Source organism: Thermobia domestica, chromosome 1 (genome assembly GCF_964235325.1).
Source record: "Thermobia domestica chromosome 1, izTheDome1.hap1.1, whole genome shotgun sequence".
NCBI lineage: Eukaryota > Metazoa > Arthropoda > Insecta > Zygentoma > Lepismatidae > Thermobia > Thermobia domestica.
This window is the reverse complement of record NC_137454.1, coordinates 287,000,157-287,016,009: the sequence shown is the minus strand read 5'-3', so window position 1 is coordinate 287,016,009 and position 15,853 is coordinate 287,000,157. Positions and strand designations below refer to the sequence as shown.

The 15,853-nt window shown below is 35.0% G+C and overlaps 1 protein-coding gene across 2 annotated transcripts in view; it reads left to right on the top strand.

Annotated features, from left to right (window-relative positions):
• The window catches only part of LOC145661218 (polycystin-2-like), a 128,621-nt gene that overhangs the window by 27,483 nt on the left and 85,285 nt on the right, over positions 1-15,853 (top strand). Inside the window, exon 5 of one of the 2 annotated variants that reach the window (XM_081726679.1) lies at positions 702-826. The exons of the other annotated variant lie outside the window; for it this stretch is intronic. Within the exon in view, the coding sequence (XP_081582805.1) occupies positions 702-826 (125 nt within the window). The remainder of the gene's footprint in view (positions 1-701; positions 827-15,853) is intronic. 2 annotated transcript variants of the gene reach the window in all.

Here is a 15,853-nt window from a genome sequence, read left to right as displayed (position 1 = left end):
AGACTTAACAACAATAATAATTATAGTTTCGAGATTAGTTATATGTAGCAATGAATAATTACGAACTACTACTTTTCCTTCCCTTTTCACAAATAAAGGGGAAAAAATATTACAATAAGTAGATAAAGATTCTTCAGAAAATTGTTCAATTTTTTAAGTACTCATATTTTATTTCATTCAGGATGGTTTTCCAGTATGGAGAAAAATGAAATTCCTTCAATATTTTGTCTGCATATAGTGAGCAGAGATCATGTACGTAACAAGTTTTAAAAATTTTCAGGAGAGCAGTTGGTAATGAATATTTTAAAACTGCACTGAAAAGTTGTCTAGATGAGCACTATTTGATGAAATTGGCGGTTGGATATTCAGCGTCGCCAACCATTGTCTTTTGTGCGTGTATAAATTGTAGTTTTCTGCAATTACATTCATAATTTCTAGGTCACTTTTTAAATTTATGATTTTTGTTTTTAGAAAAGTTGATTTGGCAACTCCCTTCCCTGTTACTTAACATAAGTCAGGATTCAACACTCTTAAAAAGAGGAAAAGGGACTTCATATTTAAGAAATTATTTATGTAATAAGTGTTGGATCTTACATCATACGCTAGTCAAAAGTACGATTAAAAAGATAAAAATTTCTTTATTTTGGTGTTTCTTTTTTAACATTCCTGTGAATGTAAGTTGTTTCTCCCCGTATTTGTAGCTGAGAGTTAAAGACGACAGTTGTATTGTCCCTGAAGATTTTGCTAATGTGATAAGACAGTGCTACAACATGTATGCGGAAATCTATGAGGATAGAAAACCATTTGGGCCAGGGAATGGGACAGCGTAAGTGTGTTGTTGGATTCATGCATGTTTAATGCATGGCAGTATAAAATCCAATCACCTAAACAAAACAGTAGCAACAAAGAAGTCAAATTGAGTCAACAATATATATTAACTAACTTCTCTTGATGTGCTGTTGAATATAATAATAGCATCGTGTATTGGTGCATAGTTTGTCTACGTTAGCGGCTAGTGTAATGTGGCTGTATCCAAATAATTCATAGATAAAAGAAATTCACGAAAAACGAAGTGGTCAAACTTCTGTTTCGATAAAGAGTTCGATTCATGATAGCACATGTATGTCAGATCTCACATGTAAAAGTTTAGTTGAATCTCGAGTAGTTTCGGTCCTGGAAAGTAAGCTTAAACTCTAAAGGAGAAAACAGCAAATTAACTTTTTCTACATTGAACTTTTCATTTATACTACCTTCCTTTGAATTGAGAACTTTTTATACTTTATAGGAATGTGATTAAAAATATATGGTTTACTGCTTCTTTAATTGTAATATGTAAGCTGCAGTGGGAATCGACTATGTAGTCACTGAATGGTATATTTTATATCCTGATCTTTCGATATTTTCTTTCTCGTATGTTTGTTTGTAGCCTTATATTTCTATAACCTATTATTCGATGGACGCAATATTCAGATACAGAATTATTCTAATAACTTCATGTAATATTTTCCACTTTTATTAGTGTTTCTTTTTCTTACGTATGCATGCTTTCAGGCAGTAATTGTGTTTTATCTACATTATTTAACATAGGTATCTATCACCCTTGTGAACCTGGCCCCCCCACCTCTCGGTACAAACGATTTCCGCATATCAATAAAAAGTACTTCGTTTGTACCGGTTTGTACCGCAAATATTTTTGTTTGTACTGTACTGCAGTATGAGAAATTAAGAAAACAAAGTGGGGGGGCCAAGTTCACGCAGCCCCCCCACATTGTCCTAGGATCGATTTATTTGTCTCATTTGAAATATTTTCGTTTGTACCGGATTGTACCGTAGTTTGTTTCGTTTGTACCGTTCTGGATTATGAAAAATTAACGAAACAAAATGGGGACCCAGATCAAACAGGCCCCCAAATCACGACTTAATACACCGGGTACCCAGGATTTTTGTATGTCATATGAAAGTACTTGGTTAGTACAGGATTGTACCACAAAGAGTATTATTTTAGCCGTAATAGATTATGAAAAATTAAGAAAACAAAATTGGGGGGCTGTGTGAACCTGGCCCCCCCACCACGTAGTACAAACGATTTAGTTGGCTCATTTGAAAGATTTTCGTTTGTACCGGATTGTACCGTAGTTTGTTTCGTTTGTACCGTTCTGGATTATGAAAAATTAACGAAACAAAATGGGGGCCCAGAACAAACAGGCCCCCAAATCACGACTTAATATACCAGGTACCCATGATTTTTGTATGTCATATGAAAGTACTTGGTTAGTACAGGATTGTACCACAAAGAGTTTTATTTTAGCCGTAATAGATTATGAAAAATTAAGAAAAAAAAATGGGGTGCTGTGTGAACCTGGCCCCCCCACCACATAGTACAAACGATTTAGTTGGCTCATTTGAAAGATTTTCGTTTGTACCGGATTGTACCGTAGTTTGATTCGTTTGTACCGTCCTGGATTATGAAAAATTAACGAAACAAAATGGGGGCCCAGATCAAACAGGCCCCCAAATCACGACTTAATACACCGGGTACCCATGAGTTTTGTATGTCATATGAAAGTACTTGATTAGTACAGGATTGTACCACAAAGAGTTTTATTTTAGCCGTAATAGATTATGAAAAATTAAGAAAACAAAATTGGGGGGCTGTGTGAACCTGGCCCCCCCACCACGTAGTACAAACGATTTAGTTGGCTCATTTGAAAGATTTTCGTTTGTACCGGATTGTACCGTAGTTTGTTTCGTTTGTACCGTTCTGGATTATGAAAAATTAACGAAACAAAATGAGGTCCAGCTCAAGCAGGCTCTCAAATCACGACTTCATACACCAGATACACATGACCTCTGTATGTCATATTAAAGCCCTTGGATAGTACCGGATTCTACGGCAAGGAGTTTTACTTTAACCGTAACAGGTTATGATAAATTAAGGAAACAAAATTGGGGGTCTGTGTTAACCTGGCCCACCACCATGTTGAACAAACGATTTAGTTGAATCATTTGAAAGATTTTCGTTTGTACCGGATTGTACCGTAGTTTGTTTCGTTTTTCCCGAAGTAGATTATGTTAAATTAACGAAACAAACTGGGGTCCCAATTCAAGCAAACATTCTAATCAAGTTTTAAAACACAGGATACATATGACTTTCGAGAAATTTGAATTTGTCATGGCAGGTCAACCTGGCCCTCACATGTTTGTTTTCTTTCCAATTCGAATCAAAACGTCACCAAAAATTTGTACCCAATATGTATCAATTTATTGCATCAAAGTTAGAATTTGTACCTCCATCAATTTCGAGGAATTTGAATTTTTAATGGCGCGTCAGGCTGGGCTGGAGAACTTATTTTCCTTTTCAATTCGAAGCAAAAAACTACCAAAACTTGTACCCAATATGCACCAATCTGTACCACAAAAATTGAAAATTGTACCCCGAATATTTTTTGAGAAAATTGAACGTTTGTTGGGAAGTCAATCTGGACAGCACAAGTCATTTTTCTTCTCAATTCCAACTAAACCGTTACCAAAATTTGTACCCAATATATACCAATTTGTAGCACCAAAATTATAATCTGTACTACCACCAATTTCGACAAACATGAATTTTTATTGGCGGATCAAACTGGCCCGCACAACTCTTTTTCCTTCGAATTTGAATCGAAACGGCACCAAAAATTTGTAACCAATATGTACTATTTTTTTATTACGAAAATTACAATTTGATCCCCCATGAGTTTCGAGAAATATTAATTTTTGATGGTGAGTCAAACAGGCCCACTCAACAAATTTTTCTGTTCAATTCGAATGAAAATATCAAAAAATTTGTAAGAATTTTTACTCCCACCAATTTCTACAAATTTAAATTTTTGATGTGTCACGCTGGCCTGCACAACTTGTTTTTCTTTCCGATTTCAAGCAAGGCGTTACCAAAAATTTGTACGCAATTTGTACCACAAAATTTAGATTTGTACTCCCACCAATTTCGAGAATTGTGAATTTTAGACGGCGGATCGAAGTTACCCTCATAACTTATTTTTCTTTACAATTCGAATCAAAACGGGACCAAAAATTTGTACCAGATCTGTACCAATTCATACCACTAAAATTAGAATTAGCACCCGCATCAATATCTAGAAGTTTGAATTTTTTATGGAGGATCATGCTGGCTTGGGCAACTTATTTTTCTTTCAAATTCGAATCAACACGGTATCAAAAAATTGTAGCCAATATTTACGAATTTGCAGTATCAAAATTAGAATTTATATCCCCACCAATTTCGAGAAATACGAATTTAGATATGCGGGTTAGACTGATCCGCACAACTTATTTTTCTTTAAAATTTGAATCAAAACTGTACCAAACACCTGTACCCTATATGTAACGATTTGTACCGTCAAAATTATAATCTGTACCCTCACTAATTTCGACAAAAATGAAATTTTCATATATAACGGGTGAAGCAGAGCCGAACAACTCTTTTCCCTTCCAATTAGAATCAAAATGGCACTAAATGTTGGTACCTAATATGTACCAATTTGTAAGACGACAATTAGAGTTATACTCCAACTAATTTCGAGAAATTTGAATTTTTGTGGAGGAAAAATTTCTCCTCCACTGCTTTTTTTCATTCTAGTTCGAATCGAAACGGTACCAAAAATTTGTACCCTATATGTAGAAATTTGTATCAACAAAATTAGAATTTCTACCCCCACTAATTTCGAGAAATTAGAATTCTTGATGGTGGACCAAATATTTGTACCCAATATGTACCAATTTATACCACCAAAATTAGAATTTGTACCTCCACCAATATCGAGAAATTTGAATTTATATTGGCGGTTCAAGCTGCCTGCATAACTTGCTTATCTTTCCAATTCGAATCAGTACAGTATCAAAAATTTGTACTCAATATGTAGCAATTTGTACCACCAAAATTAAATTTGTATCCCCAGTTATTTCGAAAAATTTGAATTTTTGGTGGCAACGTCAAGCTGGTCCCCACAACTTATTTTCTTTTCAATTCGGATCGAAATGGTATCGAAAATATGTACCTAATATGTACCAATTTGTACCACAAAAATTAGAATTTGTGCAACTACCAATTTTGAGAAATTTGAATTCTCAATGCTCGATCCAACTTGACGTCGAAACCTGGCACGGCCAACACATTTCTTTTATTAATTCGAATCAAAATGTTACCAAAAATTTGTGCCAAATAGATATTAGTTTGCGTCATTTATAAACACCGAAGACAAAATTATTTTAATATTTTTCTACGGTGTACCAAATGTTAGAAAGAATAAAGGAAAGCATTATCACAAAACAACTTGGTTGGGGGAGAGAGAGTCAAACATCTACATATGTTGGGGACTCCAAAATATTTATGAGTGGGTAATTTTTTTCTCAAACCATTTGTGATCATGGATAATATTAATTTTTATTATAGAACTCATTCAGAGGATCAGTTCTGTGAAATCGTCTCTATCCACTCATATCTCCGTTTCGAAAACAGAGTCTAAGTTCTAATTTTGCTTATACAAATTTTTACAAATTCAGTTACCATCAATAATACACTCCAGAGTTAAAATGTTTAATGGAAATAGTAACAAATTCATTTGCGAAGTAGTGATGTCGAATTTAAAAAAATGCGTTTCTCTGGTTTACCTTGAGATCAAATAGATACACACATTTGAGTAAGCATTTCAGATTTATTGAATTGGTGCAGGTACAATGTAATATTTTTTTGTTACAAATTGTCTAAAAAATGTGGACAAACTCATATGAATTCTGAATAAGCCTTTGGCCTGGAAGAGTTGACTTGGTGATAAATTGGCCCTTCGTTGAATAACAATTTCTAATCTTTATTCGTACATGATTTTGCTCATGCAAATCATAAGAAAATTTCCGTTCCGTTTTTATGAATTGCGGGGAAATTTGTTTGCACGTTTTCGTTCGAATCAAATACTATTTTGATTGAATACAAAAAAAAAGGATTGCCATGCCCAGGAAGATTGCAATGAAAATTTAAATTTCTAGAAATTGGTAAGGTTGGAAATTCTAAATTTGAGAGTACAAACTGGTACATACTTGCCACAAACTTTTGGTAACATTTTAATCCGAATTCATAAACCAAATGTGTTGCGCGAGCCAAGTTTCGACGTTAAGTTGGCTCCAGCATTGAAAATTCAAATTTCTCCAAATCGGTGAGGGTACAAATTCTAATTTTATAGGTAGAAATTGATACATATCGAGTACACATTATTGGTACCGTTTTCATTCGAATTGCAAAGAAAAATAAGTTATACGGGCCAGTTTCACCCGCCACCAGAAATTATAATTTCTCGAAATTAGTGGGGGTACAAATTCTAATTGCGGCGGTACAAATTGGTACATATTTTGTTCAAATTTTTGGTGAGGTTTTGATTCGAATTTGAAACAAAAATAAGTTGGCCGGCCAGTTTGACCTGCAATTTAATTCATATTTCTTGAAATTGGTTGCTGTACAAATTCTAGTTTTGGTGATACAAGTTGTTACATATTGGCTACAAGTTTTTGGTACAGTTTTGATTCGAATTAGGAAGCAAAAAGTTTTGTGCTCGCCAGTTCAAGTCCCTCGAAATTGATAGGGCTAGAAATTCTAAGTTTTGTTGAAAAAGTTGAACATATAGGGTACAAATTTTTGAAAAATTTCGATTAAAATTGGAAAGAAAAATAAGTTGTGTGAGCAAGTTTGAAATGCCAACAAAATTCTGTCTGACGTGACTTGCCACGCTCCACGAAATTTCTTGGGATATAAATTCTAATTTTGGTGTTACAAATTGGTACACATTAGGTACAGAATTCTGGTACCGTTTTGATTTGAATTGGGAAGAAAAAGTGTGCAAGCCTACTTGACTCGCCATTAAAAATTCAATTCTCGCGAAATTGGTGAGGGTGCAAATCATAGTTTTGGAGGTACAAATTGGTATATATTGTTTACAAAGTTTTAATACAGTTTTCATTCAAATTTAAAACAAAAATGTGTTGTGTAGGCCAGTTGTGGTCATGCTGATCCACTGATCCTCCATTACATCCCAATTTTGTCGAAATAAGTAGTGTGTACAAATTCTAATTTTCATGGTACAAGTGGGCACATAATGGGTACCGTTATGATTCAAATTTTTCGATACTGTTATGGTTCGAATTTGAAAGAAAAATAAGTTGTGCAATCCAGTTTGACCCGCCATCAAAACTAAAATTTCTCCAAATTGGTGGAAGTACAAGTTCGAATTTGGTGGTACAAATTGGTAAGTATGGGGTACCAATTTATGGTGTCATTTTGATTCGAATTGGAAAGAAAAATAGTTGTGAGGCTCTGCTCCACCCGTTATCAAAAATCCAACCTTTTTCGAAATTGATGAGGGTACAAACTTTAATTTTGGCGTTACAAATTTGAACATATCGGGTAAAAATATTTGATACCGTTTTGATTTGAATTTTAATGAAAAATAAGTTGTGCGGGCCAGTTTAACCCACAAACCTAAATCTAAATCAAACTAAAACTCATTGTGTTACAATCCGCTACTAAAAAAGTACCTTCATATGACATACAAAACTCATGTGTACCCGGTGTATTAAGTCGTGATTTGAGGGCCTGTTTCATCTGAGCCTCCATTTTGTATCGTTAATTTTTCATAATCCAGGACGGTACAAACGAAACAAACTACGGTACAATCCGGTACAAACGAAAATCTTTCAAATGAGCCAACTAAATCGTTTGTACTACGTGGTGGGGGGGCCAGATTCATACAGCCCCCCCAATATTGTTTTCTTAATTTTTCATAATCTATTATGGCTAAAATAAAACTCTTTGTGGTACAATCCTGTACTAACCAAGTACTTTCATATGACATACAAAAATCATGGGTACCCTTTGTATTAAGTCGTGATTTCGGAGCCTGTTTGATTTGGGCCCCATTTTGTTTCGTTAATTTTTCATAATCCAGAACGGTACAAACGAAACAAACTACGGTACAATCAGGTACAAACGAAAATCTTTCAAATGAGCCAACTAAATCGTTTGTACTAGGTGGTGGGGGGGCCAGGTTCACACAGCCCCCCAATTTTGTTTTCTTATTTTTTCATAATCTATTACGGCTAAAATAAAACTCTTTGTGGTACAATCCTGTACTAACCAAGTACTTTCATATGACATACAAAAATCATGGGTACCTGGTATATTAAGTCGTGATTTGGGAGCCTGTTTGATCTGGGCCCCCATTTTGTTTCGTTAATTTTTCATAATCCAGAACGGTACAAACGAAACAAACTACGGTACAATCCGGTACAAACGAAAATCTTTCAAATGAGCCAACTAAATCGTTTGTACTACGTGGTGGGGGGGCCAGGTTCACACATGCCCCCAATTTTGTTTTCTTAATTTTTCATAATCTATTACGGCTAAAATAAAACTCTTTGTGGTACAATCCTGTACTAGCCAAGTACTTTCATATGACATACAAAAATCATGGGTACCCGGTGTATTAAGTCGTGATTTGGGGGCCTGTTTGATCTGGGCCCCCATTTTGTTTCGTTAATTTTTCATAATCTAGAACGGTACAAACGAAACAAACTACGGTACAATCTGGTACAAACGAAAATCTTTCAAATGAGCCAACTAAATCGTTTATACAACGTGGTGGGGGGGCCAGGTTCACACAGCCCCCCCAATTTTGTTTTCTTAATTTTTCATAATCTATTAAGGCTAAAATAAAACTCTTTGTGGTACAATCCGGTACTAACCAAGTACTTTCATATGACATACAAAAATCATGTGTACCAGGTGTATTAAGTCGTGATTTGGGGCCTGTTTGTTCTGGGCCCCATTTTGTTTCGTTAATTTTTCATAATTCAGAACGGTACAAACGAAACAAACTACGGTACAATCCGGTACAAACGAAAATCTATCAAATGAGCCAATTAAATCGATCCTAGGACAATGTGGGGGGGCTGCGTGAAGTTGGCCCCCCCCACTTTGTTTTCTTAATTTCTCATACTGCAGTACAGTACAAACGAAAATATTTGCGGTACAAACCGGTACAAACGAAGTACTTTTTATTGATATGCGGAAATCGTTTGTACCGAGAGGTGGGGGGGCCAGGTTCACAAGGGTGTATCTATCCCGTATATATTGTGTATAGGGTAAAACGTTGATCGATATTCATGCATTGATAAACGTTCTATAAAAATTAATCCTTTGACGTTAACTTCAAACAATGTAAAACCACGCTCAGGAATTCGACCTATTATTCTACGTGCAGATTTCAGTAACTCTTGAATATTATTTGTACTTCCAACTTTTCGACTCTACCTTGGAGTGTTGGTCCCAGATGATAAAAATAGGAAGAAAAATGAAAACATCAATGAATAAAATAGAATGGATTTACCAATGGAAGAGCTGTGCTGGAAAATAAGTTTCTAAGTTTTTTTTTTTTTTTTTAAGGAGGGAGGTGAGAGTACTGTATTGCGAATAGATCTTATTCAATGATGTTGTGTCAATCTGGGAAAAATAGTAATTCCCAGCCATTTCTTTGTCTTTCGTGTCCACTTCAGATCACTCGGAACCTACATCTCTCTTTATCTAATGATACCAATTATTTAAAAATAGAACTATCCATTCAAACTACCTAGTTTCATTGAATGTTCCATCTGTAAGTCTGTTTTTAGAGAGGTAAGTCAAATGGCACGGAAAAGGAAATTCTTGCAGATATTTGCTTTGGTGCGTATAGAATGAGCAAATTCATATGTACTGTGTACCGACTATATAGACGTATGGACGTTAGTAATGAACTTATTGCCATATCTTATATTGAGATCCAAATCAGTAAGTCTGCCTTGCTTTGCTTTCTCAACTGTAAATCTCAAATTACTATGGATACAATTCAATTCATTCAATAGAAATTTTGCCGTGAATTATCCTTCTACAAGAAAAGTACATCGTCCACGCTGTACTCAGTATCTATTCTTTCAAAATCTTGTTTTCAACCATATGTAGTACTAGATTAGCCAACAATGATGATAATATGTTTCCTGTGCCATTCAACTATCTTTTTGAAAACGGACTTACTGATAGTGATCTATCACTTAATGGAACTGGGCACTGGCATCTCTGGCATGTAAAATTTGAGGGGGACATCAAAGAAAGTGATTTAAATGGTACTACTTAGCCCAACCTCTTTATTAACTTCGATTCCATTTGTTACTTTTCTGCTTACATTCACGGACCCCCTAAGGTATATCAAGAACTCGATTACAATCGTTTCACAGCCTGAATATTATATTCCAAATAAATATAATTATTATTATTTATATGATATTCTGTCGTTAGTAAATAAATTAAATTAGCATAAAATATTGAATATTTTGTACTTCAAAATATTGGGGGGAAGCGTCCCCCCCCCCCCCCCGCCAGAGACGCCCGTGAAACTGGGTAGTTAGTAGTTTGAATGGCTACCCAGTTCCATTATTAATTAATTGGTATCACCAGGTAAAAAGGGATGGATTTATATTCTGATAGACCTGAAACCGACACGAAAGACAAAAAATTGATGAGATTGCCTATTTTTCCCAAATGACAACTGCATTGAATAAAATCTATATGCAATATCGCCCCTCCCCCCCCCAAAAAAAAAAGAAGTAGAAAAGAACATAAACTAATTTAAGGATTATTACATGGATCGGAACGAAAATTCGTGTATTTATGAAATAAAATGCAGTTGCCAGGACAGTTACATAGGCAAAACAGGAAGAAATTTAAAGGTCCATATCAGGGAGCATACTAGGAATTCAAAAGCGGAACGCATCTGTTTCTATCAAAACATCTGAAAGAAACACAAGGTAGAAGATTCAGACATCTTGTTGGAGGCTAGAAATGAAGTAGAGAAACTCGTATTTAAAAATGTATTTATTCATTTAAAAAACAAAGTTAAATTTGGACAAAGGATGGTTAAGTGATGAATGGGAAGCGGTAATTACAAAATTCTCACAGCATAAGAACGAAAATAACACGAGCTGGCAAGCTTTCACCAAAGAACAAAAGAGCGCATAAATAGACCCCGTCACATTGTTTTTCCCTAGGTAAGTTCATTCTATTTTATTCCGTGATATTCTTATTTTTCTTCCTCTTTTTTATCCTTCGTGACCAACAATCCTGGGGGAGAGTCGAAAGCTTGGAAGTACAAATAATATTCAGGAACTACAGAAATCAGTAAGTAGAATCATACTTTGAGGATAAGTTTTATTATTTAAATGCACATGTCAATATTTAAAATATAATTAACTTTTATTTATTTTTTTTCTAATGTGCAACAAATGTATAACTTGGGAAGGAAGAACAGTGAAATTAATACAAATGTTCAATTAGTATTTTTGTTTTATTATGAATTCTGTCGAATTTTATTATAACCGAATTTTCAAGTTTTGCTGCCATCTGTCTGTAGAATAAGTTATTTGAGCTAGAGATTACAGGAATGTAAAATTGAGTGAATAACGTACTTTCAACAGAAAAAAAGAATAAAAAATAAATAAACTTGTCCAGCTAGAAATTACATATCAGTATTTCAAAAGGTTCAAAATTCATAACTTGTATCTCGTTGATGGTCTTGTAAATTTCTGCAGTTGCTCTTTGAAATACTTATTTTTTCCGCAATTTACTATCTTGTTATTCCTGTATAATGTTTCGGGACGAATCGTTAAGATTTCGGAGGATGATAGATAAGCCATTTTGAATAAAAAATAATGAAATGGACCTAAATACTTATACCAGAGCCTAAACTCAAACTGCGCATGCGCTCATCATTTTGGATGTGATAGAGTAACATCTGATGGGAGAATAACGAATGGTGTGTGTGACTACGGAATTTAGGTTGTTGTTGTGAAAATGGAGAAATATCGTAACTGTTTCGTATTGCAGAATGCTCCGACATTGCCTTTGTATGTGAATTCTGCAAGGGGAATAATACTGGTGTTATTCAAGACACTGTTACCCCTTCTCAGAACGTCTTACTCCTGACATCTGTGTGTTCATACATGCAATTCGTATGCTACGGAATACCGACAAGTTTCTAGAAGCCGATGTTGTCGAGAGAGAGAGACAAACAAATGATGCTTTATGTAATGCTATGAAACATAGTCCAACAAGAAGCACGAGACGAATTACCACATGTGTCGGTGAATGAATGGATGTGACAATGTGGAGGACACTGAAAGAAGAGGGGCTACATCCATTTCATTTGCAGTGACTACAAATCTTGCAACAAGAAAATGCAGAAGTTAAATTGTGTTTTTGATAATGAAACATTTACTATCTTCAGTTGCTTGAAGTGATCTTATATAGAGATGAAGTAGCGTTTACAGAGATGGTATGAACAACAGTCGTAATTGTCACTGCCACAGGGAGCTAAATGCATTTCCCGTGCCACTGTAACGAGTCAGTTTCGACTAAACTTCTGGTGCACTGTGTGGCTACTGATGACATTCTCACTAGCACCATTGTTGTTCATCAGCGTTTGAAGGAAATGGGTACCTTAACTGTCTAATTAATACTCGACTACCTGCAATTGAGAATATACTCCTTGCACTCCCGTTTGAATATTTTACATATTAGACAGTACACAGCTCACTAAGTGCAATACATAAATAACTATCTGTGCGTATTGCCGGTGGATCGCACGTTACGGCCTAATTTTGTGGCCATTATTCACCGGACCTAAATCTTCTCAACTTATTTATCTGGGAGTAGGTGAAGGATGTGGTGTATCAGTGATGTTCATCATCGGTAGGGGACTCTTTCAGACAATTACAGAAGGTGTCGCAGTTATAAAGGAAAACACCCGTTCTCCATGTGCATAATAAGTCGTTGAGTTTATGGCATTATCGGTATCTTCTGCGATGTAACATCTTCCATCCACAGTTAATAAGTTAAACCTTTTGTTTGTATCCACTCACAGTGGCGGAACCAGATCCATCGAAAATAGTTCTTCATTTTCTTCGGATATATTTATTAGGTAGTCTAAAACGTAGTGAGCCTTGTGCGCACGAGATGGTGTCAGTGTTCCAAATCGAAGAGTGTATGAGTTGCAAAAGATCCGGCTTAACGTTATTTTATAACCTCAGTTCTATTTAATTAGTATTTTGTATTAAAATTCCATGTATAATTAACAGCTGCTAATTATTAAACTCACTAAATGATCACACACCAGTTAAATCACTTAGAATACACTATATTTTGCAGTAATAATTAATTGCTTTACAGTAATAAATTATACGTCTGTATTATACGATATTCTGGCTCATTATTATCGTAATAATTAACTGTAAACAAGTAGCTAATAATGAGACTTACCTTAGTAACCAGGTCGATTACCATAACAACCAATAAACAAATCTGTTTTCATGACAGTGGCAAAATAATTATTACAAATGATTTTTTTATATTATTTGGTCTAGGAATTAATTCGTGCGGTTTTACAAAAGATGGCGTAACTAGCTTATTGTCCCATAGTTTCGTTGATCCAAACATGCGTTGAAAACTACTTTCATTGAGCATCTTGTTTAGTATATGTCAGTTGCTTGAAGCGGAAACAACATTTTTTCTTCAACTGAAAATGGCGCATTTTGTGCCTGATAAAGTGTTTTTGCGGGGAGTTATTCTTCATTGCTTTAACATGAAGAAAAGTGCTACCGCAAGTCATCATATTTTATTGGAAGTGTTTGGTGACCATGCTCTAGCTGAGCGAACGTGTCAGAAGTGGTTTGCACGGTTTAAAGGTGGTGATTTCAGCTTGGAAGACCAAAAGCAATTTGGACAGCCAAAAGAATTTGAAGATGAAGAATTGAGAGCATTGCTTGATCAGGATTCGTGTCAAACGCAGGACGAACTTGCAGAAGCATTTGGAGTTGAGCAAACAACAGTTTCCAAACGTCTCAAAACCATAGGAATGATTCAAAAGATGTCTTATTGGGTTTCACATGAATTGAAAACAAAGACGTTGAAAGAAGAAAAACCGTTTGCGAATTGCTGCTTCAAAGACAGAAAAGGAAGGGATTTTTGCATCGAATTGTAACTGGTGATGAGAAGTGGATTCATTACGAGAATCCTAAACGAAAAAAGGCCTGGGTGAAGCAAGGTGAACCAGGTCCTTCACAACCGAAACGAGATATTCATTGTGCAAAGGTTATGCTGTATATATGGTGGGATTTGAAACGTGTGGTGTACTATGAACTTCTGAAACTTGGTGAAACTATTAATGGACACCGCTATCGACAACAATTAATGCGTTTGAAGCAAGCTCTGGCCTGAAAACGACCAGAATGGAATAACAGGCATAATAAACTTATTTATCAAGATGATAACGCTCGACCACATGTCGCAAAACCGGTCAAAACCTATTTGGAAAATGTCGGATGGAAAGTGTTACTCCACCCGCCATATTCACCAGACACTGCTCCGTCTGACTACTACTTGATCGATTGCATGAATAACGATTTGATTGGACAGCGGTTCACTTCTTCAGAAAATATCGAAAAATGGATCTTTGATTAGATTGCGTCAAAAGATGAGGAATTCTTTCGACACGGAATCCGTAAATTGCCTGAAAGATGGGAGAAAGTAGTGGCTAGCGATGGACAATATTCTTGTTAACGTATTCATTTACTTTGTTTTTGAAATAAAGCTTCAATTTTTATTAAAAACCGCACGAATTAATTCCTAGACCAAATACAATTTTCTTCTTTTTCGTCTTCTAAGTAGCTAGTGCACATAAATATAGCATTTTGCCCTGAATAATTAATTAAATAAGAAAATATACGTTATCGTTGTATAATGGCTCTCGAACTAAGGGACTTCTTAAATTGTTCGCAATTTAAGAAAGAATTCCTAGGCCGTCATTTAATTTACATATAATATTCATGGTCACCTTACTTCTTGAATTGCCCTCATATATATTCAAATTACATTTCATCAGCTCAATATATATTATACTTTTATCTAACTTTAATATTACATTTCTATATTTCAATTCATAATAATCAATTATATTTCAATTAATCATCGACGAAAAGGCAATTTCAAAATTTGATAATTTAGTTATTTAATTAAGCCCTTAGTTAGATTCTTTTCTTAATAATAAATTATGGTTGTTATTGTTAGATACAGTAGAAGTTAAAATACAACGTAACAGTGTTCTTCCGTTCGGGCGTAACCAACATAAAATTGTAAAATGTGATTCGTATCATCATGACACAAAGATCACAATAAACGATAACGGTAAGTGAAAGGAAAAGAAACAAACATTACTTAATATTACATTAAAATTACATGACAAGAAAATTATTCTACTAACAATTAACAAAAAAAATCAACGTTATCTATGTTAACTTTGGATAATACTTCTTGAGGAACTAAAGTGCTAACTATTTGTATCCATTTACTTTTCGTATAAGGTGAAGGACACCATTTCTTCAATTCATGCATATTACGTAGACCTAGGAGTTTATTAGTTCGTGTCATTAAATATATATAAAATACAAGGGTTGGACAAAAAAATCTAAAACGTTTGCAAAAGTGTGAAAATCATACCTAGTATGTGCAGGGCCTCCTTTTGCGTCCAGAACAGCTTGGATCTGACGTGGAATAGACGTATACGCTCCTGAATCGTGGTGTGTGGGATTTTGTACCATTGTTCCTGAAAACATGCTCCAGTTCCTTAAGAGGGAGAAGGAGTGCGCCACAGCGGCCGGAATATTGGTGTTCAATTTAACATGGGATCTCAACCATTTTTGAGGCAAATCACGGTTTCATTTCGTTCTTTCG